Source organism: Bubalus bubalis, chromosome 10 (genome assembly GCF_019923935.1).
Source record: "Bubalus bubalis isolate 160015118507 breed Murrah chromosome 10, NDDB_SH_1, whole genome shotgun sequence".
NCBI classification, from domain to species: domain Eukaryota; kingdom Metazoa; phylum Chordata; class Mammalia; order Artiodactyla; family Bovidae; genus Bubalus; species Bubalus bubalis.
Genome location: NC_059166.1, coordinates 12,330,966 through 12,357,282, shown reverse-complemented (window position 1 = coordinate 12,357,282; position 26,317 = coordinate 12,330,966). Strand labels below are relative to the sequence as shown.

General features: G+C 44.9%; 1 protein-coding gene across 6 annotated transcripts in view; it reads left to right on the top strand.

The window, feature by feature from the left end:
- The window catches only part of TIAM2 (TIAM Rac1 associated GEF 2), a 231,630-nt gene that overhangs the window by 109,701 nt on the left and 95,612 nt on the right, over positions 1-26,317 (top strand). For 4 of the 6 annotated variants that reach the window (XM_044924057.2, XM_044924055.2, XM_044924054.2 and 1 more), the window contains 5 exons: positions 7,279-7,389; positions 8,739-9,884; positions 16,199-16,634; positions 19,770-19,942; positions 20,940-21,164. In XM_044924057.2, coding sequence (XP_044779992.2) covers positions 8,745-9,884; positions 16,199-16,634; positions 19,770-19,942; positions 20,940-21,164 — 1,974 coding nt within the window. In that variant the 5' untranslated portion in view covers positions 7,279-7,389; positions 8,739-8,744. Of the gene's footprint in view, positions 1-7,275; positions 7,390-8,738; positions 9,885-16,198; positions 16,635-19,769; positions 19,943-20,939; positions 21,165-26,317 lie in introns of those variants that run through there. The other 2 variants (XM_044924058.2, XR_006542275.2) reach the window with 1 other exon arrangement.

The window sequence follows — 26,317 nt, the reverse complement described above, 5'->3', positions numbered from 1 at the left end:
TACAGGTGTGTCTGAAAAAATTCACTCTGAACTGGTGAGTGGAACTCTTCTTTTACTTCAGTTCCCCAAGTTTCTGTCAACACTAAGAACATTTTCTTTTTTTTGCCAACTCTGCCTCCCACATGAATATTTGAGCTATTGCTTGCTGGGGACACCTTCTGAGGTGGTGTCCCAAAGTGTCCCTAGGAGATGGCTCACATGTGATGCTTCTGAGGACGGGGTCGGGGGAGGGCACGAAGGTGAAGGTGATGGGCAGTGACCAGCAAGATTTCGCCCAGCCTCCTCACTCTCATCCCACCTCTTCCTCTTATCACTTGCTTCTCATCCCTCGCAACATTGTCCCTGACACTTGTGCCCAGTCCTTGCTGCCCTGTCACCTTTCCTGAACAAGCTGGGGACTTTCTCCTCTCAGTCCACTTGTTGATTCAGTCACTTGCGGATTCAGTAGGTGGCCCTAGAGTGCCCGTGTCTTTGGATGTGCCCTTTCCTATTCCTTGGATTGTCCTTCTCTTTCTTCATCCAGCAGAATCCCACACATCCTCTAGACCCAGTTCTTCATCTGACTTTTTTAATGGGGTCATTTTTAACTTTAATAGGAAGGATTTGAAAGTCCAATTAAGGTTTGTCTTAATTTGTGGCCTGCAGAAAGGTGAAGGCCTCATGCGTGGCACATCCTTGACAGAGAGTCCTTTTCTCTTTTGATCTTCTCTCAGGCTGAAATGTTTCCCTTGGGTGATGATTTGTTGGATGCTTCGAGACTCTCTAGACCTGGGTTGCTATTGGATCTTATTAGAATGGATGTGTCATTCTGATGAAATTACCACTTGGCAGTTTTATGAATCATTGTTTTTGAGCTCTTTTTTTGACCATTACTCAAGGAGACGTAAATTTAATTCACAACCCAGTGTATAGGCAAACATAAGCACACAAAAAAATTTAGTGTCATAGGACAATTTTTACCCTTATTGGGATGTAACCCTCTTACCCCCCCCCCCCACCCCCACCATATTCCTTGCTCCATTTCCATCCTATTCATTTAAAAATACTGGTATCAAATCATTGCATAAATGTCATGACCCAACAATGGTTCATGAACCCTTGGACAAACACTTCTGTTAGCAATGCTGCAGATGTTAATTTTTTTCTTTTTTTATAAAAATGGGTGTCAGCGTTGAGACATTGCTTGTGATAAATTGGCTTACTAAGGTGATGAACTGTGCAAAAAGCTGGGCTGTTGTCTCTGTGGAATTTATTGCTTTTCCTCTACTGAATACCAGCCATGCTTGTCTGCTGAGGTCCTATTCCAGGCATCCCTTGCTGCAGATTGGTTTGTCTTTTCATCTGTTAATATGCATTTGGAAGGAGCCCCGTAGAATTGAAATAGACCCAGTGGGACTCCACAATGGATGCTTAGCTTGCGAGGCCTTAGGAGCAGTCCACATTCTGCCCACTTTTTAAGGATTACTCTCCCCAAGCACTATTCCTGTGGAGATCAGATGTTCCTTTCGCTTGTGTCTTCATACAGATTGGGGTCAAATTTTCTTAAGATTAGGAGTGAGTTCCTTCAGGTCCTGTCACCCGTGCATTCGGAGCGCAGCTCATGGACTGAAGAGGGCATTCGCAAGTCTGGGCCGTATTGACAGAGTTTGTTAAGTTTAGGTCCTTAGTTTCAGTGCTGTGCTTTTAGATGTTTAGGCATATTTGTTGTTCAGTTTCAGTGTTTTTAATGAGACAGGCAATAAAATTTTAAGGCAGGGTTTCTCAACCTCAACACCAATGATGTATGGAGCCAACTAATTCTTTATTGTGGAAATTGTCCTGTGCATTGTAAGATGTTTAGTAGCATCTCTGAACACTGCCCACTAGAGCCAGTTCCCCAGTGTGACAACCAAAGATGTGTTTCGAGATTGCCAATGTCCCCTGGGGACCAAAGTCGCAGTGGTTGAGATCAGCTGGGTAAACACGATGTCAATTGTTCAGTGAGCACTTAGGTTATTTTCTTACATTTTCTAATATGTAATACAGGTACATGATTTGTGTCATTGTCTTTTTTTTGACATTTGACACATCTGACAAATTAGTTTTATGTGCTGTAACTATTGGGGAATTGATCAAATTCAGATAAATACTAAGACTGGAAGTTGAAAAATTACAAGTTTATGTGTGTGTGTATATATCTATACATATATATACACATATATAATGTATTAATAGTTAACAAAATGTTTGAAACAGCTGGCTGTTATAATATTATAATGCACCAAGTTAAATTTATAACTAAAAATTAGTAATAGTACTGTATATTAGTGTTTGCATTTCACAGTTTTTTTGGGTGGTTTCACATGTATTTCTACATTAAATTCTCAACTCACGGAGTAGGTGTGACAGCTATTTTTATCCTTAAGCTGCAGATGGGGAAAATGAGATGCAGAAAGCACAAGTAATTCACCCTGAAACTCACATGCTGTTTAAGAACTGGAAGCAGGGCTTAAACTCAAGTTCTGTGACACAAACCAGTCTGGGATTCTGAGGCTTGTCTCCTTAATGAGTCAAGCTCCCCCTGGCCCCACAGCCCCCACCCCTAAATAAAGGGAACTAAGTAGATATTGTTAGGGTTAATGGTGTGTCCTTATCTTTTATTTTTTCAGCTCTTATCAGTATCTGAAATGTTTGCTTTGTCCAGTGATGGGGTTCCTCTTTCATTATAAAAAATCTTTCTGAAATTATATAGGAAGCCTTGTTGATATCTCATGGATGGGAGAACTTGAGCTCCCCTTAACCACCTCACCCAGCCATAAATCTGGCTTTTGTGCAGAGTCCCCACGCCTCTGTTCTGCTTGCTACATCAGTTAGCCCCCAGCCCTCCTCACAGCACCATCTGGTCCCCTGGGGTCGTCCTTGACTTCCCTGTGGTCGCTCCATCTGGGCAGTCGGTGCTGGCGGAGACAAAGCACGGCCGGAGGAGTTTAGTTCCCTTTGCTCTGAACTCTATACTACAGGAAAGTGGAGATGCTGGCATTTTTGATGCATCAGTTCAAGACCAAGCTCAAGGCAAATGAAGAAAAGGTAAAGCTTGAATTTCCTCCTAAAAGATGATTTACTGTGAGATTCAGTAGGTCACGGGGGTTGCTGGGATTCTGATGACATACTTGTGAAATTCCTCCACATTGCTGGGCGTTTCTGGGGTGGTAATGGATTACAATTTAAAAAAGTTAGTTTAAATTAGGTGTTTGGGGTTAATGTATACGCACTATTATATATAAAATAGATAATCAACAAGGTACTGAATAGCAGAGGGAATTATACTCAATATTTTGTAATAACCTATAAGGGAAAAGAATCTGAAAAAATATATGTGTATCATATGTATATATATGCATGTATTCATGTATATATACGTGAATATATATACATGAATATATATTCATGTATACACACATATTCATGTATATAAACATTCATGTATATATACATGAATATATACATGAATATACATATACATATGTATATGAATCATATGTGAATCATGTATATGTATATATGAATCTCATGTACTTTGCTGTACACCTGAAACTCACTCAACATTGTAAATCAATTATACTTCAATTAAAAAAAAGAAACGAAAAAAGTTCCATTCTTATTTGTGATTTTAGCTTAAAAAGCTACATAGCACATTCATAACATTGGGGATTGGAAGGGAATGCAGGCAACAAAATACAAAGGCTTTTTTTTCAGGTTCAGGAGATTGTGATCAATTTTTTAAAATCCCAGTATTTTATGATAATTATAAAAAAATAATTGTAGAAATAAATGTATACACAGCATAGGGTATTTGTGAAGTACACACAGCCTTAGCACCATTTCATTTATTCCTAAGAAACTTAAAATTCCTCCTGGCCGGCTGTGGGCCTTGTGGAACCGGAGTGTACCTGATGTGTATTTCTGCAGATTATGTACCCAATGTGCAGGTTTTTATCTACAGGGGGCTTTTAACTATTTCTTTTCCTTTTAAAAAAATTTCTCAGGAAATCTGTCATTTTGATATTGTCAGCCAGCTTTCTATCAATAAATTTTTTTTTTTAACTTGGATACCATAAAATGCTTTTAGTAAAGGATTTCAGAGACTCGGGGTTGCAGAAAATCTGACTTGTTTATTCTCCTGCCTTCAGACAAAAGTCCCAGCTGAAACTTGACAGATAAATATCTGTTCTATTTGCTAAACTCCTCAGGGACAGTTCTAAAGTCATCCTCTGAGATTACCCTTCCTTGTCAATAAATTCCTAGTAAATACTAGATAAATTCTTCTTGCCACAGTTGAGGGCTGTTTTCTTTCTGCAGGAGTGATTGGCCGGGGATGTTGAACAGCTGGTCAGCATCACCCACGTGTCACAATGCACGTCATATCTGCCTTTGGGGTTTTCTCTAGGCAGGACTGTGTTCATTCTTGAGGCATGGCCTCATGGGTTTATACATCAATCTTTCAGCCAGTTCCTGTTAGGATGATTCCTGCTCATAGTCTGTGCCCAAATCAGTCTTCTTACATGTGAAGCTGCTTTCATTCAACAGGTATCGATTAAATGCTTCTGTGAGCTCAAGATGCAGACCTTAGCGGATCGAACCTTGGAAAGGACAGGGTCCGGGGCTGTGTGTTTTGAAATAGGACATGAAATCTTAACTTAAGCTATTTAACTTTAGAAGGAGTCAGACAAGGTGAAGTTACAACCTGCCGCAGGGGCATAAGCTTCCAAGCTCAAGCCATTCTGCACCTTTGAACCCCTCCTCCCCAAACTCCACCATCTCTGTGTCCTTGAGTGGCCCACACAGCGGGCCCCTCTCCCAGTGGCAGCTTTGTGCCCATGGGTTGAGGGGCTTGAGTGGTGCTGTGTGCGCGCGTCTTCGGGCATGTGACCCTCCGATCAGAAGGGCCTGACAAAGAGTCGCTGGGAGATTGTCACCTGTGGGTCATCACCAGACCTTGGTCTTGAGGAAAGCAAGCACAAAGGCTCACTCCCTTCAGCTTGTGGTGGGAGCGGCAGCTGGGAGCTTCTCTGACTTTTAGCTTCTACTAAAATGTAGCTGAGAAAAGACAACAAAGGTATTGAACTTTCAAAAGGTAGGGTGCTGTTGTTCCAGCTCCCATGTCACATGTGTCATGGGTAACTCACTCAGTGGCTCTTCCGCCTTTTAGATGTTCGGGAGAGCTGCCCTTGGAAAGATGTGATCAGTAGTGGGCTGGATACCACTTCAGACCTCATTGGTTAGAGATGCTGGCTTCAGTCTTTATAGACTCACATGAGCGGTTAGATTTCCTGCTGATGCCTAAGTGGGAAATCTTTTTGACTTTTTTTTTTTTTTTAATTTAAATTGTGTGTGTGTGGATCATCCTAGGTAGACTTGTGTCTTTGGCTTTACTGGGGATACTTATGTCTTGTACCCAGAGAAGGCAATGGCATCTCACTCCAGTACTCTTGCCTGGAAAGTCCCATGGACGGAGGAGCCTGGTGGGCTGCAGTCCATGGGGTCGCTAAGAGTCGGACACGACTGAGTGACTTCACTTTCACTTTTCACTTTCATGCATTGGAGAAGGAAATGGCAACCCACTCCAGAGTTCTTGCCTGGAGAATCCCAGGGACTGGGGAGCCTGGTGGGCTGCCGTCTGTGGGGTCGCACAGAGTCGGACACGATTGAAGCAACTTAGCAGCATGTCTTGTACCAGTGCTCTGTGAATTTTAGAAGTGACCATCAAACCGTCCAAAGAGGCTATACAAGTGGTTAACAAGCCATGGTAAGATGTTCAACATCACTAATCATCAGGGAAGTGTAAATCAAAGCCACAGTAAGATATCATCTCATACTATAGGATGGCCACTATATTTAAAAACAAACAAACAAACAAATAGGAAATCACAAGTGTTCCTGAGGATGCAGAGAAAAATTAGAACCTATACTCTATTGATAGGAATGTAAAATGGTGCGGCTGCTATGGGAAACAGTATGGTGGGTCCTCAAAAAAATGAACAATGGAAAAATCATATGATCAAGCAATTCCACTTCTGAGTATATACCCCAAAGAATTGCAGGCAGGGTCTCAAAGAGATATGTGTACACCTGTGTTCATAGCAGCATTATTCACAATAGACAAGAGGTGGAAAGCAGTTTCTAAGTGTCTGTTTACAGATAAATGGATAAACAGAATGTGAATAATGGAATGTTATGCAGCCTTAAAAAGGAAGGAAATTTTGACACATGCTACAACACAAAGGAGCCTTGAAGACATTACGCTAAACGAAAAAAGCCAGTGATAAATGTCAAATCCTGTGCGATTCCACTTACATGGTGTACCTAGAGCAGTCAGATTCTTTAGAGAGACAGAAAAAGAATGGTTGTTACCAGCGGCTGGGGAGATGGAGGAGAGAGTGAGGTGAGGAGTTTAATGCAAGAGGTTTAGTTTTGCAAGATGAAAAGAGTTCAGGAGACGAATTGCATAACAATGTGAATGTACTTTACACTACTGTCTGACCACTTAAAAATGGTTCAGATGGTAAATGTTATGTGCATTGTACTGCAATTACAAATATAGTTGTTTTTTTTTAAAGAGGAAAAAGGTCACTATTGAGCCCTCACTGCTTTGCTCTCTGTCTGCAGAGAAAATAAAGGCTTTGTGTCCCGGCCGTGAACACAGCCAGATGGCAGCACCCCCATCTTTCCCTCAAAGGTGGGCTTCCTGCCACTGGCCTCTTGCAGCGGGGCCCACGCATGTGCTGGAGAAAACCTTTTTCATCTCATCTCTGGGGTCGGCATCTCTGACACACGTTATTTTAGCCAAGGGCTATTTCTCTGTGATTCTACATTTTGGGTTTTGTTTTCGCTGCTTCATCAGCTGGGGAACAGTGACCTGTTGTTGCCGTGCCGGGATGCTGCTCCTGTGATCTTGCCAGGGCGGTGGGTCTGGGAGTTGTTTTCCGAGCGGTGGTGACAGACAAGCTGTGACTCAGGGCAGCGCTCACCTGCTCTCCCCCGAAACAAAGGCATGCGTTTGCCTGAGGACAGAGTGAAAGGCCTTTCGCAAGGTTGCTGGGGGCGGTCCTGGCTTCCTTCACATCTTCCAGACAGCCCCGATGAATCACGCAGCTCACAGACATGCCGTTTATTATTTTCACAGCGATTCTGGACACCCATTGTTTCTCCACGTAATTTACGTCAAGCCTTCCTTTTGACTTTTGGGGGGACCGGGTGTAAAGTGCTTGACAGAGTTTTCCCCTGTTTCTGTTTTTTCAGGATCATTTCATGGATCCACTGCCCGGACTTCCTAACCACGCTGCCTTGCTCCTGGGACCCTGTCAAGTCGACTGACCATTAATCTCCCTCAGTGCACAAACCAGACTGCAGGTGAGTCCGGCCCATGGGAGCTGTGGTTCGTGTCCAGTGCCATGGCTGTGTTAGTAAAGGTTTAATTATTTGTTCCCATTATTTGTGTTTTAAACTGAGTTTGATCATTGCCTCCAAAGAAATGTCAGCCCTTTTGACTTTTGTGGCTGTACATTCTTACATATAAAAGAGTGGAAATTAAAAACCAACTTCATATATTAGAAGTAGGTAACCCACTGCAGTATTCTTGCCTGGAGAATCCCATGGACAGAGGAGGCTGGTGGGCTACAGTCCATGGGGTCGCAAGAGTCGGACACAACTGAGTGACTAAACCTAACCTCATATATTAGAAACGTAACTGGAAGCATCGTTTCTGACTTGCCTCAAACAGTGATACATTGGTTAGAATAAAAAAAAAACAAAAAAAAACAAAACAAAACTGAGGGGGTGGGGTGGTTTGAATCGTCCCCTGGAATTTGGCTTAACTAACAGACTCTTTAAACAAATTGGAGTTTTAAAGGAAATTGATAGAATCTAAGTTTGGGTTTTTTTTTTGGATGCTCACATTCTTTTTTTTTTTAATTAAAAAAATTTAAATATTTCTTTCTAGGATGCTCACATTCTAACAAGTCAGCTTCAGACTTTTCTCTTTTAGCAGGTTCTAAAGTGAGGACCCTTAAAGTCTTTAGAAAAGCACGAGAGATTAGTTTCATTAAAATGTTTTTCTGTCCCAAAGGAGAGCTTTTATTTTCCTCCCCCTGTTTTTCACCTCAGCCTAGTTTTTGAGAACATTTAGTCTTTATCCTTTGAGGTATGCTATTCTGTGTGATATATGAAAGCTCCAACATAGTGCGGTACCCGGAGTCATATTACTACAAACACGGTCATTTTTCAGCAATAACCACTTCTATTGGGGTGCAATATGAGCTCTTTCAGTCGTTCATGTATAAAGGAAAGGTGTCTCTGTGGTCGCTGAAAAATCAGTGTATTGCCGTGATAAAGGGATTTTCTCATTTTGCTCTTTAGAATCATTGATTTAAAACCTCCCAACACCCAGCCTATAGGAGGTCTCTGTCTTAAGCTGATTGCTATGCCTGTTCGGTTTCTGAATTAACATCAGACAACAGATACTGTGCTTAAACTCACTAGCACAGGAGTGTGCAGTGCTGTCTACTTGGCTGATGATGACCTGCAATGCGGAAGGAGAACCAATTCCGCAAGTCACGCTTGTCCCTACGTCTGAGTTGTGTCAGGCCCAGAAAGAGGTTGCTTGGTTCCTCTGTCACCTCAACATAGCTTGTAGAAAGTGCTGTCCTAGTGGAATGTAGTTTAGGTCGTGACTCTTACTGACACTGCTGTTCTTAATTCAGGTGACGATGGGAAACTCCGAGAGTCAGTACACCCTACAAGGACCTAAAAATCATAGCAATACTATTACTGGTGCTAAACAAAAGCCTTGCTCCCTGAAAATCCGTGGCCTTCATGCCAAGGATGACAAGTCATTGCACGGATGGGGTCATGGAAGCAGCGGAGCGGGGTACAAGTCCAGGTCGTTGGCCCGAAGCTGCCTTTCTCACTTTAAGAGCAATCAGCCTTACACATCCCGACCAGGGGGCCCCACGTGCAAAGCCTCCAAAGGCAGTGCCTACGCCAAGCATAGGACAGGTGCCGTAGGGTCAGATTTCCAGGGCACCGATGCCACTTTCTCGCCCGAGAACGGCTTCCACTATGTCGGGCGCCCGCCCGAGGAGAACCACTCGGCCTCGAGGGACTGCCGCAACGGGCACCTTCTCAACTGCTATGGCGGGAACGACAGCATCGCGTCCACCCCGCCGGGCGAGGACCGCAAGAGCCCCCGGGTGCTCATCAAGACGCTGGGCAAGCTGGACGGGTGCCTGCGGGTAGAGTTCCACAGCGGCGCCGCGCCCCCGGGGGCCTCCCCATCGGGCGGCCCGGTGCAGCTGCTGCGCTACTCGGCCGGTTCCCCGCCCAGCCCCCGCGCCTCCCCGGCAGCCGCCGCGCGCCCTCGCTCCAGCAAGGGCAGCTCGCTCAGCTCCGAGTCCTCCTGGTACGACTCGCCCTGGGGCCCGGCCGGCGAGGTCAGCGAGGCCGAGGGCTCCTTCGCGGCGCCCGACACGCCTGAGCCCGGCCTCCACGCTGGATTCCCGACCAGGGATGCTCCAAAACCTTTCAGCCAAAGTGCTTCCCTCTCATCCCTCCGGGACCCCTACCCCAATGCCTCCCTTGGGAGCCTGGCCCCCGCGGCCCTGCGGCTTTCCGATGACTATATGGGCACCCGCGCCAGCCTCAGTGCCCGTGTCTCCTTCGCCTCCGACATGGACGTGCCGGCCCGCGTGGAGCGCGGGGAGCCCGGGCAGTTTGCGTCCTTCACCCTCCCTTGCCGCAAGTCCAGGGCCCTGGGCGAGGAGTCCTCCAAGAAGGACACCCTGAAAGCCAGGATGCGCCGCATCAGCGACTGGACGGGAAGCCTCTCCAGAAAGAAAAGGAGACTCCAGGTGAGTCAGGCTGGAGTGCCGGGAGAGATGCTCTTCGATTGGTTTTCTATCTGCAAAACGGGAAGGCTAGCAGAAGGTACTGCAGAGAGCATCCTGAGACTTAGATGAGCTGCTGAGAGTGGTTAGCCTAAGACTTGGCACTTCTTGTTTTCGGGTGTGTGTGTGTCTGTGTGTGGTGTGTGTGTGTGTTTTCCTTTTGTGTCAGACATGCGTTTTCACTCTGAACCCTCCACTCCAGTCATTCCCATTCTGTCCAATCTAGCGCCTCCTGGATTCTGGAGTAAAATCCACAGGCCTCATCCAAGACCTAGCCAAACTGTTCTTAGAAAGAACAGCCTAAGGGAGACTCCCCAGTGAATTGGTTATCTGAGTGCTCAGCTAAAACTCATTCTCAAAGCCTAGAACGAAAGGAAGAGAGAGAGGCTGTTGTTTTGGGATGAGTAGCCTTCCTGAGCTCGATATTACTTTAGGGAAATTAAAATTCCTATTGTTCATTGAGTACATTGGGGAAAAAAATGTGTATAATCTTACCACCTCCTCATGGGGACAGCTAACAGTGTTGAAAACATCTTAACCTGAGCACATGGAATCGCAAAAATACGATGTTGATAAAACAAGAATCATGATGTGACAGTAATACTTTTAATGGGCGTATAAAGTTTGAACAGGGAAACAAAATGACTTCAGTGCCAGCAAGGAAAGTAAGAGTTTGCCCTCTTTGGTAATGAGAGGCAATTGCTAGGTATTTTTAATTGTTCTTTTTTATTTGTTTGTTTTTGTTTTTGCTTTTAATTATTTATAGAAAGGAGAAAGTATATATATATATTTTTTAACTCACCTTAAGTCATATTGTTGAAGGAAATTTAAGTGACTTTAGGAATTTGTTGAAGGAAATTTAAGTGACTTTAGGAATTTGTCTCTAGTAGAGTTGCATTTTGACCATCCGAGATAGATACATAATTATAAAATTTTACAGAGTTTTAGGGGTAGAAAACAATACAGCTTCCCTGAGCAGATTGTTTCAGATCTGTAAAATTTACCATTAGTTACTTCCTTCCTAGGCACAAAGTCCAAGCCCCCTGCCCCAGTATTTTACTTTGTCCCTTTCTTCCTCCTCTCAGGAGGAGACTAAGAATAGATGATCAGTGTCCTGTTACAGAACTCTTCATATCCCTGAGTGCAGTAATTTGCTTCCTCCTGACTCATTACTTGTTCAGGTCAAACCATTAAGTAGTAAAGATTTCTTTGACCTTTCTCTCAGCTGCCAAGTATACTTGACAACTGACAGCAATCAAATGTAAAGGGAAAGATAGCTCCTACTTTCTGGGGACCTGCAGCCCCATGCAGACAACTTTCTCATCTTCTTGATGCAAATGCTGTGTTGTCGACTTGTGTTCAGCACTCATCTCCCGGGACCCCTGAGCCTGTTCCTCCACATCTCTCATTTGCATAGAGCATGTTCTCTTCTGTGTGTGTGGCCTGGCTTATACCTGGTTCGTTCCCATTCAGTTTGAAAGCAGACCCTTTGCCACTATGGACTGACCACATTCCATCCTATGCAGACCCCTGCTGCTCAGCCACCCCTGGGAAGTGAACTCTTGCAAGTCTGGATCATCCAAGACTTAACCGGATGATTTGTAAGTCCATGGAGTTAAGAACAGAATGGTTACAAAATCAAAGAGCCCGAATCTGAAAGGACTTCCCCTCATTTGGGCTTCCCAGGTGGCACTAGTGGTAAAGAATCTGCCTGCCAACGTAGGAGACGCAGGGTTGATCCCTGGGTCAGGAAGATCCCCTGGAGGAGGAATGGCAACCCACTCCAGTATCCATGGACACAGGAGCCTGGTGGGCTACAGCCCACAGGGTTGCAAAGAATCGATTTAGCATGCACACGCATCCTCTCATTTTAAAATGAAGAAACGAATGTTAAAGGACTTTGAAGATTTATGGCTAGTTAGTGGACACGACTGAAGTGACTTAGCAGCAGCAGCAGCAGTGGAGAAGCTGGGGTCAAAGCCATTTCTGCTAAAGCTCAGATGTGTGTCTTTTCCACTTGGCTGCATGGCCAAGGTACTCTAGTAATTTCGTGGGGGTTATTGAACATGAACATAACAAATTATTTTGGATTTTTAAAAAGTGGCCTACGAAGGCAGCTTTTTGCATTTTGCTTGTGTCAGATTTTGATAATTTATAAAGGTGAACAAAATTTTGGCAGGTGTGCCACTTCCATTGGCCTTGCCTTTGTTTTTCTTCTTTCTCTCTTTTTATTTTCTGGTTGGGTTTTGTTTTTGGCCATACTGTGTAGCTTGTGGGATCTCAGTTCCCCGACCAGGGACTGAACCTGGGCCACTGGGGAACTCCTGCCTTTGTTTTTCTTTTACAATTGAAGGTGAAGACAAAGTTTGGGTCTTTAAAAATACAGTCAGTGGGTAGGAGCAACAAAGTTTGTGACAGTGTACTGTAGTTAAGGTACCAAATGCTTATTCTCTTACACAGACTTCTGTATGCCAGGACAGCTAAGACTCAGAAGGTCTTCCCATGATGGGTAGACATACTTGTTTTGACTTATAAAAAAAAGTGATGTGAAAAAAGCGATCCTTTCTGTGGAGGCTTTTCAACCACTCTGGGGAGTTACAGCCTGAAAGCAAATTCATCAGTGAAGATACTTAGTGGCAGAAAAAGGATATTCAAACATAGAGGGTGGGGGGATGGGTGTGCAGGAGGAGAGTGTGTGTTTGAAGTTGGTGGACGATTTGTAGTGATGCAGCTGTTCTGAGACGGGTCCTTGGTAAACTTTCCATCCTGTGAGTCAGGTGGGCCAGGTTACACCGAGGCAACAAAAAGCCCTCAGTTCTCCGAGGTTGAGCACAAATCAGTCTGTGTCGTTCTCAAGCTGCGACTCTGGTCTGCATTGATCCCCTCTGGGGCCCCAGGTCCATGGAGTCGTTTCCCTCCAGGACACCCCAAGCCTCCGGGACAGAGGGAGAGGAAACCTATTGATGGTTTTTGAAGCGCCCACTCAGAAGCCACGCCTTTCACATCTGTTCGCGTTTATTGGTCAAAGCGGGTCACGGGACCACGCAGAACTCCAAGGGATGGGGGTTGGGAGCAGGGAATGGTCTTGCCAGGGACCCTAGGGGTGAACCCTGACCGCTGCTGCAGTTTCTTAGAGTCAGGACACAGAGACGCCGGCTTTCGGACCCTCTTCATTTTAGACTCTCGCTGCCCCTTGAAGGCCCCACAGTCCCAGGGAATTTCTGCAGAGGACCAGTGGGCTTTACTATGAAAAGAAAGACAGTGGCATGTGAAGAACAACAGGGTGAATTTGGTGCTTTTTCCCATAAAGTGAGGAATGGCGATAAGAGTTTTCTTTTAGCTCCCAAGGAATTTAGTGACGTCTCTTGAGTTTCTCTTCACTCTGCTGTAATGCTATAATGTCAAGTTATGTTACCTGTCATTTATGATTATCTGATGCAGATAGGAATGAAAATTAGATTTCTTTATGTACACGACTAACACAGCACCTTAGCGTCACACACACAGCACAGTGATCAGGAAATCCGGCTGAATCTCCCATATTCCTTCCTTCCTTCCTATTAACCTGAAAATGAGTCACTAGCTATTAGGATTCTAGATAGAAAGCTTTACACATTTGTTACAGACCAGGGAAATTCATATCTGTGTATATGAATCAGTTATAAACGCTAAAATATGTGATCTTTTCTCCATTTTTCAAGGAGGAAAATTTGTCTTTTGCTCTGGTTGAACAGTTAAAAGTTAGCACTATGACTTAAGTCTACCTCTTGTGAGAACCAATGTCAGGAGGGCTGACAAGTTACACTTCGGTTTGACACTTGATGCTTTTCTCTGGCAGGTCTCTGCTGGGTTTGAAACACCCCATCACAGCTCTTGCTGGCCATCAGAGGCAATCCCAGTGTCCTGGGGCTATGAGTCAGAGAGTCCTATTCATAGCTGAAATAATGTCAGTATGAGCTAAATGAGAAATATTCCTTCATCTCCTAGGAACGTTTGAAGAGCAACACAGTGACAATTGAGAGAAAAAAAAACAACGCTTAAACTATTTTGAAAGTTTCCTGTCCAAGTGACTCACCATAGCTGGCTTATTTGCTCAGTTCTTGCATAAGCATCAGGGTATAAATAAATCTGACTATGGGATATCGTATAAACACAGTGGCAGATAATATTTTCTTTAGTAATAGCTATGTTTGGGGCTCAGTTGTTTGTAGCCCTTGGGTGCTACAGTTAGACAAGAAGCACTTGTCTAATTGATGATTTTCCTACAAAAGATAGCAGGTAATTGCCACTTGATTTCCGGATGAAATTTCTGCAAAGAAAACCCCTCCAAACGGGAATATTCACCATAAAGTCTTTAGACAATGGTCCTTGACCCCATTTTCCCTCCTCTTTATTTTAATGGAGAAGGAAATCTAATTGAAAATTCACTAGCCTGTGAGTTAGAGTGTGTTAAGAGTCTCTGCAGAATTACCTTAACCTAAGCTGTAAATTTGAAATGTCAGAGTCTTTAAAGTCATAAATCAAGCTTACTTTCTTTATTTTATTTTTTAAAAGATTTGTTTGTTTGTTTATTTTTGGCTACATTGGGTCTTAGTTGCCGCACTCAGGATCTTGGTTACATGCAGGATCTTTCATGGTGGGCTCCTCTTCAGCTGAGGCACGTGGAGTCTCTAGTTGTGGCTCGAGGGCTTAGTTACCTCTTGACATGTGGGTTTCCCAGGTGGTGCTAGTGGTAAAGAACCCACCTGCCAATGCAGGACACATAAGAAAAGCAGATTTGATCCCTGGGTCAGGAAGATCCCCTGGAGGAGGGCATGGCAACCCACTCCAGTATTCTTGCCTAGGGAATCCCATGGACAGAGGAGCCTGGCTACAGTCCATGGGATCACAAAGAGTCGGACACGACTGAGGTAACTTAGCATGCAGCATGCACATGTGGGATCTTAGTTCCCCGGCCAGGATTGAACCTGCATCCCTTGCACTGGAAGGCAGATTCTTAACCATTGGACCACCAGGGAAGTCCTCCTAAGCTCACTCTCTGCTGAGAAATTTACTTACTGCTATTGACCGATGAATGGCCTCTGTGCAAGTTATTCTTCTTAAATGACTAGACCTCTAGTCTAGGTGTTAGAGGAAACCTTCTTGTTTTCAGCTCTGTGCACAGCCAGTTCAATATTCAGTGCGTGTTGTCTTAAGTGGGGCAGTGGTTATTAGATAAACCTAATTTTATTTAGAAATGCTTATGTCTCATTTTGTGTCAGAATAAATATTAAAGAATCTTGCTTTGGTATTCCCAGTGCTTGGAATAAAATGAGTGCTCAAATAAAACAATGGGAATGAATAAACAGTATATTCTTTTCATGAAAAAATTCCCAAATTAAGTAAAATATATTAGTTATGAAATAACTACAGTGAAATAGCTATGGTTCTTAACAAGAACCCTTTGTGGATAAGGAGCCCAGGTGCATGGTTTTTACTATCCAAAGAGGGAAAATATTAATATGATGCTAACGATCTTAATGTCTAGACCTGAGCAGGGGTTCAGAAGCTGAAACTGTTCACTATGGGGAGTGGAAGAAACGTTTATATATAATAACACCCCCCTTGACCCTGAAACTAGTGCTTCTCCTGTTTAGCTTAAAAATGATCCAGAAAGAAAAGAAGACTGCAAGAACATGAATTCTTTCCTGGAAGATCCTGATTCATAGTTAGCCAAGAAATTAGCCAGAAATCTTCACTAGTATGTTTTGAATATACTAACTCATTTTTTGATGCCAAGCGTAGGTTAGATTTAGGATGTGTGCATGCTAAGTTGCTTCAGTTGTGACCAACTCTTTGCCACCCTATGGACTGTAGCCCACCAGGCTCCTCTGTCTAAGGTATTTTCCAGGTGAGAATACTGGAGTGGGTTGCCATTTCCTCCTCCAGAGGATCTTCCCGACCCAGGGATCAAACCTGTGTCTCTTACATCTCCTGGCAGGCAGGTTCTTTACCAATAGTGCCATCTGGGAAGCCCTAGATTTAGGATGCTCAGGGATGGTTGGTTTACACTTTTTAAGCATTGACTCCCCTGCCTATACACTGGTTCGAGCTGTACTGTCTCTATGATTCTTTCTGGTTTGCAGACTTGCTGCATTTAAAAAAAAAAAAAAAAAAAAAGACTCTTGCTTTGCAGCATTTCTATTAGCAAGCCACACTATTACATGCACGCCATGTTGGGGAAGAGGTGCTTTGGCTATACATAACCTCTGATGGGTGGTCATCTGCGTTGCTCACAGGAGCCGAGGTCCAAGGAGGGCAGTGACTACTTTGACAGCCGTTCGGATGGGCTGAACGTGGACACGCAGGGGCCCTCCCAGGGGTCCTTGTCCCTGTGGTCAGGGGGCTCCGCTCAGATCCTGTCCCATAGAAGCGAATCCGCTCATGCGATCGGCAGCGACCCCCTCCAGCAGAACATTTATGAGAATTTCATGCGAGAGCTGGAGATGAGCAGGACCAACACGGAGAACCTCGAGACGTCCACGGAGACGGCCGAGTCCAGCAGCGAGTCGCTCAGCTCTTTGGAGCAACTGGACCTGCTCTTTGAGAAGGAACAAGGGGTGGTGCGCAAAGCCGGGTGGCTCTTCTTCAAACCCCTCGTCACTCTGCAGAAGGAAAGGAAGCTGGAACTGGTGGCCCGGAGGAAATGGAAGCAGTATTGGGTGACACTTAAAGGTACGTGGTCTTCACCACCCAGGGGGTCCCAGGAGTTCTTTCCTCTGCTCTCCTCTTTCCTAGGAAATGTCAGCGAGTCCAGGCTGGACTGGAGTTCACGTGCAGGCATCTGATCCAGAACTGTCCAGCCTGCTTTCCTAAAACACCTTCTCAAACCTGTATAATGTGTTCACTTAACAGTCGTATGCATCCTTCATTCTATTGAGTGATGATTGAATGTAACAACTATTGCTTATTATTTTATAGGGGTTTCTGTACCACTCTTTAATGCTTGTCCTGCATTTGGGGGATGGGAGGGGAGCCCTGGATAAGTAACTAGTGTAGTTGAGTTATTTGGAACGTTGAGCATGGATTGTACACATGTTCAGAACCCCAGAGAGGCAGTCCTCCCCAGCTTGCACAGTGAAGAGTCATCCGCGTCGTTTGGTTTGTGTCACCCCACGCTGATGAGCTAAGAGCGCCTTATTGTCATCACAAACACGTGCTTTGTTTTTGTTTTGTTTTGTTTTTTTGATGCAGAAGAAATAGGAGAAAGCCTTTGCTTTGTGAGGATGATAAAAGTTTTTCACAAGCCTTACCATTTAAAAATTATAATTACCTCTCTCATTGTGGATGGATAGATTATTTGAAGCGATCTGAGGCTTTGAATCAGCATCGCGTTGATTTATACATATGTGAACGCTGAGCAACCCCACAGCCCCGGGCATTTCTGCACAGCTGTCCTGAGACCCTTTGTCAGAGGAACCTGGTGTGGTTCCTCAGTAGCAGCTGGCACCCTTCCTTGTCACGGGAGAAGGCAGAAACGGGGGTCACGCTGGACAAAGTGCAGGTGAAAGGCCCGGAGCTATCTGCAGTGCTCCCCATATTTAGAAATTGTGAGCTTTGGGGAGCTGGCATCAATTCATTACCCAGCACCCTCTGGGAAAGGGACATGGAGAAGCCATCTCTTCTCTAGGTAACACCTTCCCCCAGCAAACTGGAGGTTTTATGCAAGCCGAGACCCGGCATCCCTCACAGGTGCAGCCCTCTTTTCCAGTTCTCGATTGGATCCTTGTGGTATCTTGTGGCTCAGGAAGGCAAAGGGCGACCCCCTGGGGGAGGCGGGGTCTTCTGTGGGAGGACGGAAGAGATTTGGAAAGCTGGAATAATGGATTGGATCCAGCAAGATAACATTTTTAAGGGATAAGTTGATGCTTTTAAAGTTTAATGATTAAAGAACTACCCAAGTGCGGGAGAGGGAGGTGTGTCTCTAGAGCATGTCAGACACTTCTTCAACGTGAAGTTTGTTTACTAAAATGGATGCTTTGCGACGCTGAAAGCAGGATGCCTTCCCTGCTTGCCTTGTGGCTTTGAAAGCCCCAGCGCACACCCCATGGGGTGGTGGTGTGCGTTTGTGTGTCCATATCCTGCTTCGAGAAGCACAGCCATGGGTGACACCGAGGGGCTGTAGAGCTGTGCAGTATGGAGGATGACAACGATTTAGCAACATTTAACCCAGAGGACTGAGAACTGGGGTGACCGTGAGTATAGCGGTCTTCGGGAAGAGACACTGAGTTTATTCTGGTTTATCAAGGTTTGGACAGGACTAATAGGTAGAAGACAAGCTGATGGTGAATTAGTATAAAAAATACATGAAGGGAAGACCCAAAAACCTAGCGCTTTCCAGAGTTTGTGCTCCCGGAGATGTTTGTAGTGCCAGGTGCTTGGAGGCCCCTGGGGGAGGTGTGGGCAGGTGTCACTTAAGGTTGAAAGAGGACGTCTCTAGAACATTGTCTCCCATCCTGGCAGCTGCCCGGGGAACCTCTGGCTGCTGGCTTCAGGGGCACGGATGGTCCTGACTTGTCTCTGACCATTGTAAGATCCATGGGCCTGCCCGGGCCCTTGCTTGTTAAGCATTTGAAGCCCCGTGGATAAAGGATACTCTCTGGGTGACAGTGTTATAAAGCACGCATCCCTTTGTTTCCTTTGCAGCCCAAGAAAGGGTTGGCATGAAGATGTTTTTTCCCCCCCAGCATAACCTATCCCATGTGCTTTTCTTTGCCTCTTTCCTCTGGGAATTCAGTATTGTTGAGTTCAGCTTTCTTGGCTTAGAATCCAAGCTGTAATATTTGGGCTTAACTGTTTGATTTAATTGGCTTAACTGTTTGATTTAATTGTAGTTAACATATATATATATATAGGTATACACACACACACATACATTTAAGCAGAGTTTTAAAATTATCCTTGTAGTATCTATGTAAATAAAGTCGAAGCAGTGCTTTTAAGAGAGCAGCTATCAGCCAACCATCTGGTTGCCCACCTACATTGAATGTATAGGTATGCTAATGGCACACATGTTTTTTAGGCTTTGGAGGATGTAATAAAACTTTAACAAGGGTGATTCTGCTTTCCAGCTGTCTTTTCCAATGAGTGGATTTACGCGTGGTCCACAGGGGACTTCCCCGGGCAGAATGTTGGCAGGGGGGGATATGCTGTCCCTCAGAATGCACAATACGTGGGATGCTAAGGCTGGCAGCATCTTGGTATCTGCCCGAAATGAATTTTACTTCCTCTAGATAGAAAGATTCAAGCCCCGGCCACTGGGAGCTCAGTGTTAAGGGAACCATTGGAAAGAATTTGGACTGGGGTGGAGCTGGCACCGCTACCCTGGTCCTCAGGTCCCCGGGTCATGGGATGTTGTATGTGCAGCAGTAGCATCAGTCAGACGTTTCCTGATGGAAAGATGGGAGGATTATTTCTCAGTACATCAGTGGCTGGAACAAGGGACTGGCTCAGGCCTGCAGCAGTGCCTTAGGCCATAACCTCATGCCCCTTCCCCTTATTCTAAGAGGCTCTCACAGCCTCTGCCTTTGGATGCGTGTTGATTGTGGGAGGAGAGATCACTCAGTGCCCCGCTCAGAGTACTCAGAGATCAGAGAGTACCAGGGAGGTAGAAAGCGCTTCCTCAGGGATGCCATCCCCGGGGACAGAGCTGGGGTCGTGTACTTTTTTTCTCCTGATTTCTATGCTGTGCTGGGTTCCATTGTAAACTTGTGTGACCATGTTTCCCTCATCTCCCTTCTTCTCGTTCCTTTCCTACATGGGTCCTCAGGACCTGTGACAGGGGCCGTACTGTGCTTTTCTCTTTCACAGGATGCACGCTGCTGTTTTACGAGACCTACGGGAAGAATTCTATGGATCAGAGCAGTGCCCCCCGCTGTGCCCTCTTTGCAGAAGACAGCATAGTGCAGTCTGTCCCGGAACATCCCAAGAAGGAAAATGTCTTCTGCCTCAGCAACTCCTTTGGGGATGTCTACCTGTTCCAGGTACTGCTGAGCTTTCTAAATGGAGGGTGGAGGCGAGATCTCATGTCGTGTTAGGACGAGAAGGATATGAATTAAGAGGCATGACTTAGCAATAAAATAGAGTAAAAGCCGTTAAACTTTGGATTAAAGTTTAAGCAAGAGAAGTGGCCTCTGCTGACTGCCAGGCACCATGGGGCTATCACCATTCATTCATTCACCGAGCAAGCATTTCTTGGGTGCCTGTGTGCCTGCATGTGTGCTAAGTTGGTTCAGTCATGTCCGACTCTTTGAGACCCCATGGGGTGTATCCCTCCAGGCTCCTCTATCCATGGGATTCTCCAGGCAAAAATACTGGAGTGGGTTGCCGTGCCCTCCTCCAGGGGATCTTCCTGACCTAGGGATCAAACCCATGTCTCTTACATCTCCTTCATTGGCAGGCAGGTTCTTTACCACTAATGCCATCTGGGAAGCCCCGTATTTCCAATATTCCACTCAAATTCTCAGTATTTACAGACAACTGTTTTAATATTATTGTGCCCTCCTGGAAAAGTTCTTTTATTATAGTTTTTCATAATTGAGTCCATACCATGGACGCAGTTTCATATCCAGGTTTCAAAATGTAGCATTTTGCTCCTAATATTTCCTCGTCTTATTAAAATTATGAAGGTAGCTTGCTTTTTTAGAGAGCGACGAGATGTACACTGCGTGAATATACCGTTTTTCTCTTTTTTTGTATTTTTGTTACTCTCTTGCTGCATGAACAGCTTGATTCTGGTTTGTCTTCCCGTCGTATCTGGGGCCATGTGACACCCTTGATGCTCTCACAGGCCCCCTGGAGTCACGGAAGCCTGCAGATCTGTGTTGAGTGTGTTTTTTAAACTTAAACAGTTTTTATGAAGTGGAGGTATTTGGGGGTTTTACACATCCAAGCCCAGGCTGCCACTTGGGAGAACACTTTTGTGGAGAAACAGTTCCAAATCGCTTCCCCCTCCCTAACCCCTGCCCCCTTTGTGTTTAGGCCACCAGCCAGACAGACCTGGAGAACTGGGTCACTGCCATCCACTCGGCCTGCGCTTCCCTCTTCGCAAAGAAACACGGCAAAGAGGACACAGTCCGGCTGCTGAAGAACCAGACCAGAAACCTCCTCCAGAAGATAGACATGGACAGCAAGATGAAGAAGATGGCGGAGTTGCAGCTGTCCGTGGTGAGCGACCCAAAGAACAGGAAGGCCATAGAGAACCAGGTACAGATTATGTATGAGTGTCTCCTGTTACTCACCTCCCTCGAGGCAAACTCAGATGTGGGAGCTGGTTCTTACACCTCTGGTGGAAATAGTTTCTGTGGTCTCTTGGTTCAAGTACTTAAATGGCTCACTTTCGTCATATGGGAAATATGATCTGCTTTGGTGGCTGTATACGTATAGTGGAACATTTTATGACCAAATCTTGTTTCCTCGTATCGAGGAGCTCCTGATTCTGTGAATATTGTCACTTTTGGAACAAAATTTGTATAATAAAACTACTGGAAGATTAGACAGGTATGATTCTAAGACAGAGGATGGCTTCAAAAACGGTAGTTTGGTTGTTGTTCAGTTGCTATGTCGTGTCTGATTCTTTGCAACCTCACGACCTGCAACACATAAGCTTTCTTGTCCTTCACTATCTCCTGGAGTTTGCTCAAACTCATGTCCACTGAACGTGTTGGTGATGCTATCCAACTATCTCCTCCTCTGTCACCCCCTTTTCCTCCTGCCGTCAATCTTTCCCAGCATCAGGGTCTTTTCCAGTGAGTCGGCTCTTTGCATCAGGTGGCCAAAGTCAGTATCAGTCCTTCCTTTGAATATTCAGGGTTGATTTCCTTTAGGATTGATTGGTTTGATGTCCTTGCTGTCCAGGGGACTCTCAAGGGTCTTCTCCAACACCACAGTGAGAAAGCACTGGTTCTTTGGTGCTCAGCCTTCAGTGGTTTGGTATAACACAGCTATTCCTGTATCTGTGGGTTTGGGGGAAAAACACTACTTTTTTGGCTTGTTTTTTCTAACAGATGAGGTGCTAAAGAAAATGCTTTCTTTGGCCTGTTTCCACATTCATCTAGTAATTAAGCAGCTACTGTCTATGCTGCTTGCATTTTACAGGATGGGAAGCAGCTTAGTGTCAGTCTTCCTTTGCTCAGACAACCGGAACACTTAGACAAGTATCAGTGAAATTTCTAGCACCCATCTCTTCAGTCAGGTTCCCTGGGAAACAGACTGAGAGATTTGCATGTGAGGAGTTTTATTAGGAATGCTCTCAGGAGTAAGGGAGTGAAGTGAAGTCGCTCAGTTGTGTCCAACTCTTTGCGACCCTGTGAACTGTAGCCTACCAGGCTCCTCTGTCCATGGGATTCTCCAGGCAAGAATACTGGAGTGGGTTGCCATTTCCTTCTCCAGTGGATCTTCCCAACCCAGGAATCGAACGTGGGTCTCCCGAATTGCAGGCAGATGCTTTACCCTCTGAGCCATCAGGGAATTAAGGAGAGACTCTAGTTCTGAATTGTGCGGAGCTGGTTCCACAGGGGGCTTAGCAGCTGGGATGGCCATTCAGAGTTGCTTGCTTCTAGTGGGGCATGCCATGTCAACTGATCAAGGTAGCTGCTGTCAGAGGGGGGCTGATTCCCAAAGAGAGACCTATTTGTGAGCCATGAGCAGCTAAGGGGAAGAATGCCTTTGTCTTCAAAGGGGAATCAGGTGGTACACAACAGTATCCAATACAGTCCCCTTCAAAATCAGTGTCTGATGATTTGGGAACTTGAAGAGGGATAGGCTGAAATGGGTTAGCGTGTGCCTGAATCTTTCATCCTTTTCACTTTGTAAATTATTATAGAGAGACTAGGTTCTTTAAAAAAAAAATTCCATGGCAACACAACAATTTAGATTCCCCATAGAAATAATTTTGTCTGCAGCATTTGACTTAAATCACAAATAATCTTCTCTTTGTGTCTGAATATTTAACCTTGCTTAGAATTTTTTTTTCTGTCTCCGTATACATGAAGAACTTAGAATGTGTGGAAAGAAATTCCTGGCTGTAAATAAGAAACTGATGAAAGGCTTGCATTCAAATGATATATTTGTGACACATTAAGAATTTGGAATCTGTCAGTTGGCAATAGTAAAATAACCAAGTAATTCCCATCTCCTGCCCCCACATCAAGTGTTTCTAAATGACAGTGCAGTTGAATAGATTTTCTGGTGAGACCTGGATCTGTCTTTGCTTCTCTTTTTCTGGTATCTTGTGTTGTCTTTCTCCCTACCCAATCCTTCCCTCTTACTATTTGTCCATCTGGCCTGGCGTGCTGCGATTCATGGGGTCGCAAAGAGTTGGACACGACTGAGCGACTGATCTGATCTGAACAGATGCCTATAGCTTCAACAAATAAACATAATTTTAAAATACAGATCCCGTTTCTAAGAAATGTATCATTTAGTTAGAAAGCAGGCCTCATAAGCATAAAACTAATGAATATTCTAGAATGATGTAAATTAGGGCATAGTCATAGATGCTGCGAGGGATCAGGGGTTGAGCTTGTGCTATGATTTTGAGGAGGTGGAGGAAACTTCCTGGAAGAATAGGACCTTAAAAAATTGGCAAGAGATGTGTAAGTATGAAAGCCAAACCCTATTGGGAAGAGAGTGTAGCACATGGTAGGCAATTTGGTAGTCTAGTTGACCCTTGAGTAACACCAGGGTTATGGGCTCTGACCCTCTGGCAGTCGAAAAGCCACATGTAACTTATAGTTGGCCCTCTGTTTTCAACTAACCACAGTCATATAGTACTGTAGTATTTACTTAAAATCTGTGTGTAAGTGGACCCGTGCAGTTCACATCCTTATTGTTCAAGGGTCACGTGTAGGAGTAACAGAGTGGGGCTTGGGTCTCCTGAGCACACGGGAGCCGAGATGTGGGCTGGGAAGGGATGAAGAGATGGAGGTTTGGTGGGGCAGTGACTGGTGTAGCTTTTTCAGAGTCTGTGAGATAACACTGGGAGGTAAGCCTATAGACCTAAGGGAGGAACATGCGTTTTTAAATTGTGATGAAAGCATGGTGAATGCATCCTCTTTGGAAGATTAATCTGGCAGTGGCTTGGATAGGGGTCAGAATGACCCTGGTCTGCATGTGCAGCTGTGAAGGTCTGGACCAGAGTAACACGACAGAAGTTTAACAATTTATATGGAAGATGTTTCTCCCAATGCATCATTTTCGATAATTTTATAGAGTATTAAAGATAGTTTCCTATCCACCTGAATTGAAAGGTTCCTCAAACAGACGATTGATTTATAGTGTGGCATGTGGGATCTTAGTTCCCCAGTCAGGGATTGAACCTGCGTCCCCTGCAGTGGAAAGTCTTAACCCCTGGACTGTCAAGGAAGTTCCAAAATATGCTCTTTATTTAAAGAGTGACAGCTCGCAAACTACAAACTAGAACATACGGATAGTTTTGCCAAGGAACTGAAAAGGAAGCTGAAGCTGGCAAGGAGAATGGTGGGAGTGGAAGGTTTTGGGGGTTTTGACAAGGCCGAATCTGCGGGGGACAGACACGTCTCTGCCCTTGGCCGCTTCATTCCCAGAGCCTGTCCCGGCTCCTGTCTGGGAAGAGGTCTGGCCCAGGGGCAGGCCCTGACCTCTCAGCTTTCTGTCTGGGGCAGGCAGGGATGTGATGCTGTGTCCCAATTCACATGACAAGCAGAAAAGCCTGAGGAGGAGAAGGGTTTTCTTCACACCATGTCTCCCTCGTGGTCCTGAATTTCCAGGATCCAAAAGCCACGGTAGTCTGTCTGTCATCAGAGATGCCGCGCGTGGGCTCAAGGGCCGCAGTTAGAATCTCATTCTGATTGTAGTGGGAGAAGGTATGGTTTTAACTGGCTCGCTAACATTTAAAGCCATACTTCAGTCTCCTGGACACCCAACTTGGAGTTTTCAGGTCCTTATGTGTTGTCAAATGTTTAGGTCAGGTAGAGGAAAGGGAAATTGGGCAACATTGAGCTGGTCCTGGCCTTTTTTTTTTTTTTTTTTTGGCCTCTTGTTTTCTTTCTCTGTTTATGGCCACAAGAAGTCCAAGCAAACATTTTTTTTTAATTTGAATTTTCATTAATTTTTAAAATTTTCATTAATTAAAACGAAATTTTCATTAATTTTTTTTCACTGTTGGTAAATGCTTCATTTATGATGTCAAAATTGGTGCTGTTTTTTTCTTGGAAGAGGGAAATTACTTTCATATGCCCCCCTACACAGATCCAAGGGTCCCTGGTGGTTGGATGGCCCGGAGAGGAACTCTTTTAACGAATTAGGGTAATTATGACTTGTGACCCGTGTGCATTCTTGGGCAGAATCATTGCATGAGTATTTAAAGCACTGCGCTAATACTACTGAGTTTTCATTTTGGTTTTCCCCTCTCCCACTCCCTCCCCCTTGCTCGCACCCCTTCCCCCACACCCTTCCCTTGATCCCCTCCCCTGCACACAATCACCTTCTCATATTATGCTGCTGAATTTCTGGTAAGAAACAATTGGGTTGATCTTTAGGCATTCCACCTGAAAATATTCTCCGTACCAGACCCACAGTTTTTAAGGTTGTAATTTATTCATGTTTTCCCAGAGGGCTTTGCGGCAGGTAACGTGAGCTACATTCGCTGTGCCCACTGTTCTTAACTCACTTGCCAGATGGTTGTAAAGAAAGCTATTTTTCTCTATACTTGCAGACACAGAGTATGAAGCATTAAGCAGGGGGGAAGCAGGCACATGCTTAGGATTACTTTTATGAGATGGTTTTGGACTAGAGAATGCTCTATGACATATAAAGGCAAAGGTATTTACAAATCAAATCAATAAGAACACGATCTCCTAAATATCCCAGAAGTATATAGTTTTCTCTAAAGTGCCTTTTAAAAACGTCTTTAAAAGAGCAGTGCTTTATCCAATTACCATTGAAAACTCTCAACCTCAGTCTATTTTATTTTACATACAAGGAAATAATTTATTTACGCAGCACTTTTCCCCAGAGATCCCAAGAACCCCAGAGCTAGTCAACTTGTCGCCTAATGAGAGCTGAACTGAGAGAGTACATTACATTATGCGAGATAAAGTCTCTGAACAGGTTTTCTTTGAAGAGCTTTGGTTGGAGGAGCTCCTTGTCAATTCCCTTTTCAGATAAAGTCGCTATTGCAGTAATAACAGCCGAGTGTCAAGCCGTCATGTGGGGACACGCTTGGCTTAGAAGAGACCATCATGTGCTCTTGTCCCCAGGCCTTTTGGGGCCTGTGGGGCGGGATGACACCATTTGCATTTGGGCATGTCCAATTGGGAGCAGACCGTCCACAAGGCAGTTCCTTTTGAAGTTCTGAGGGAGGAAGAGCTGTAAATTAA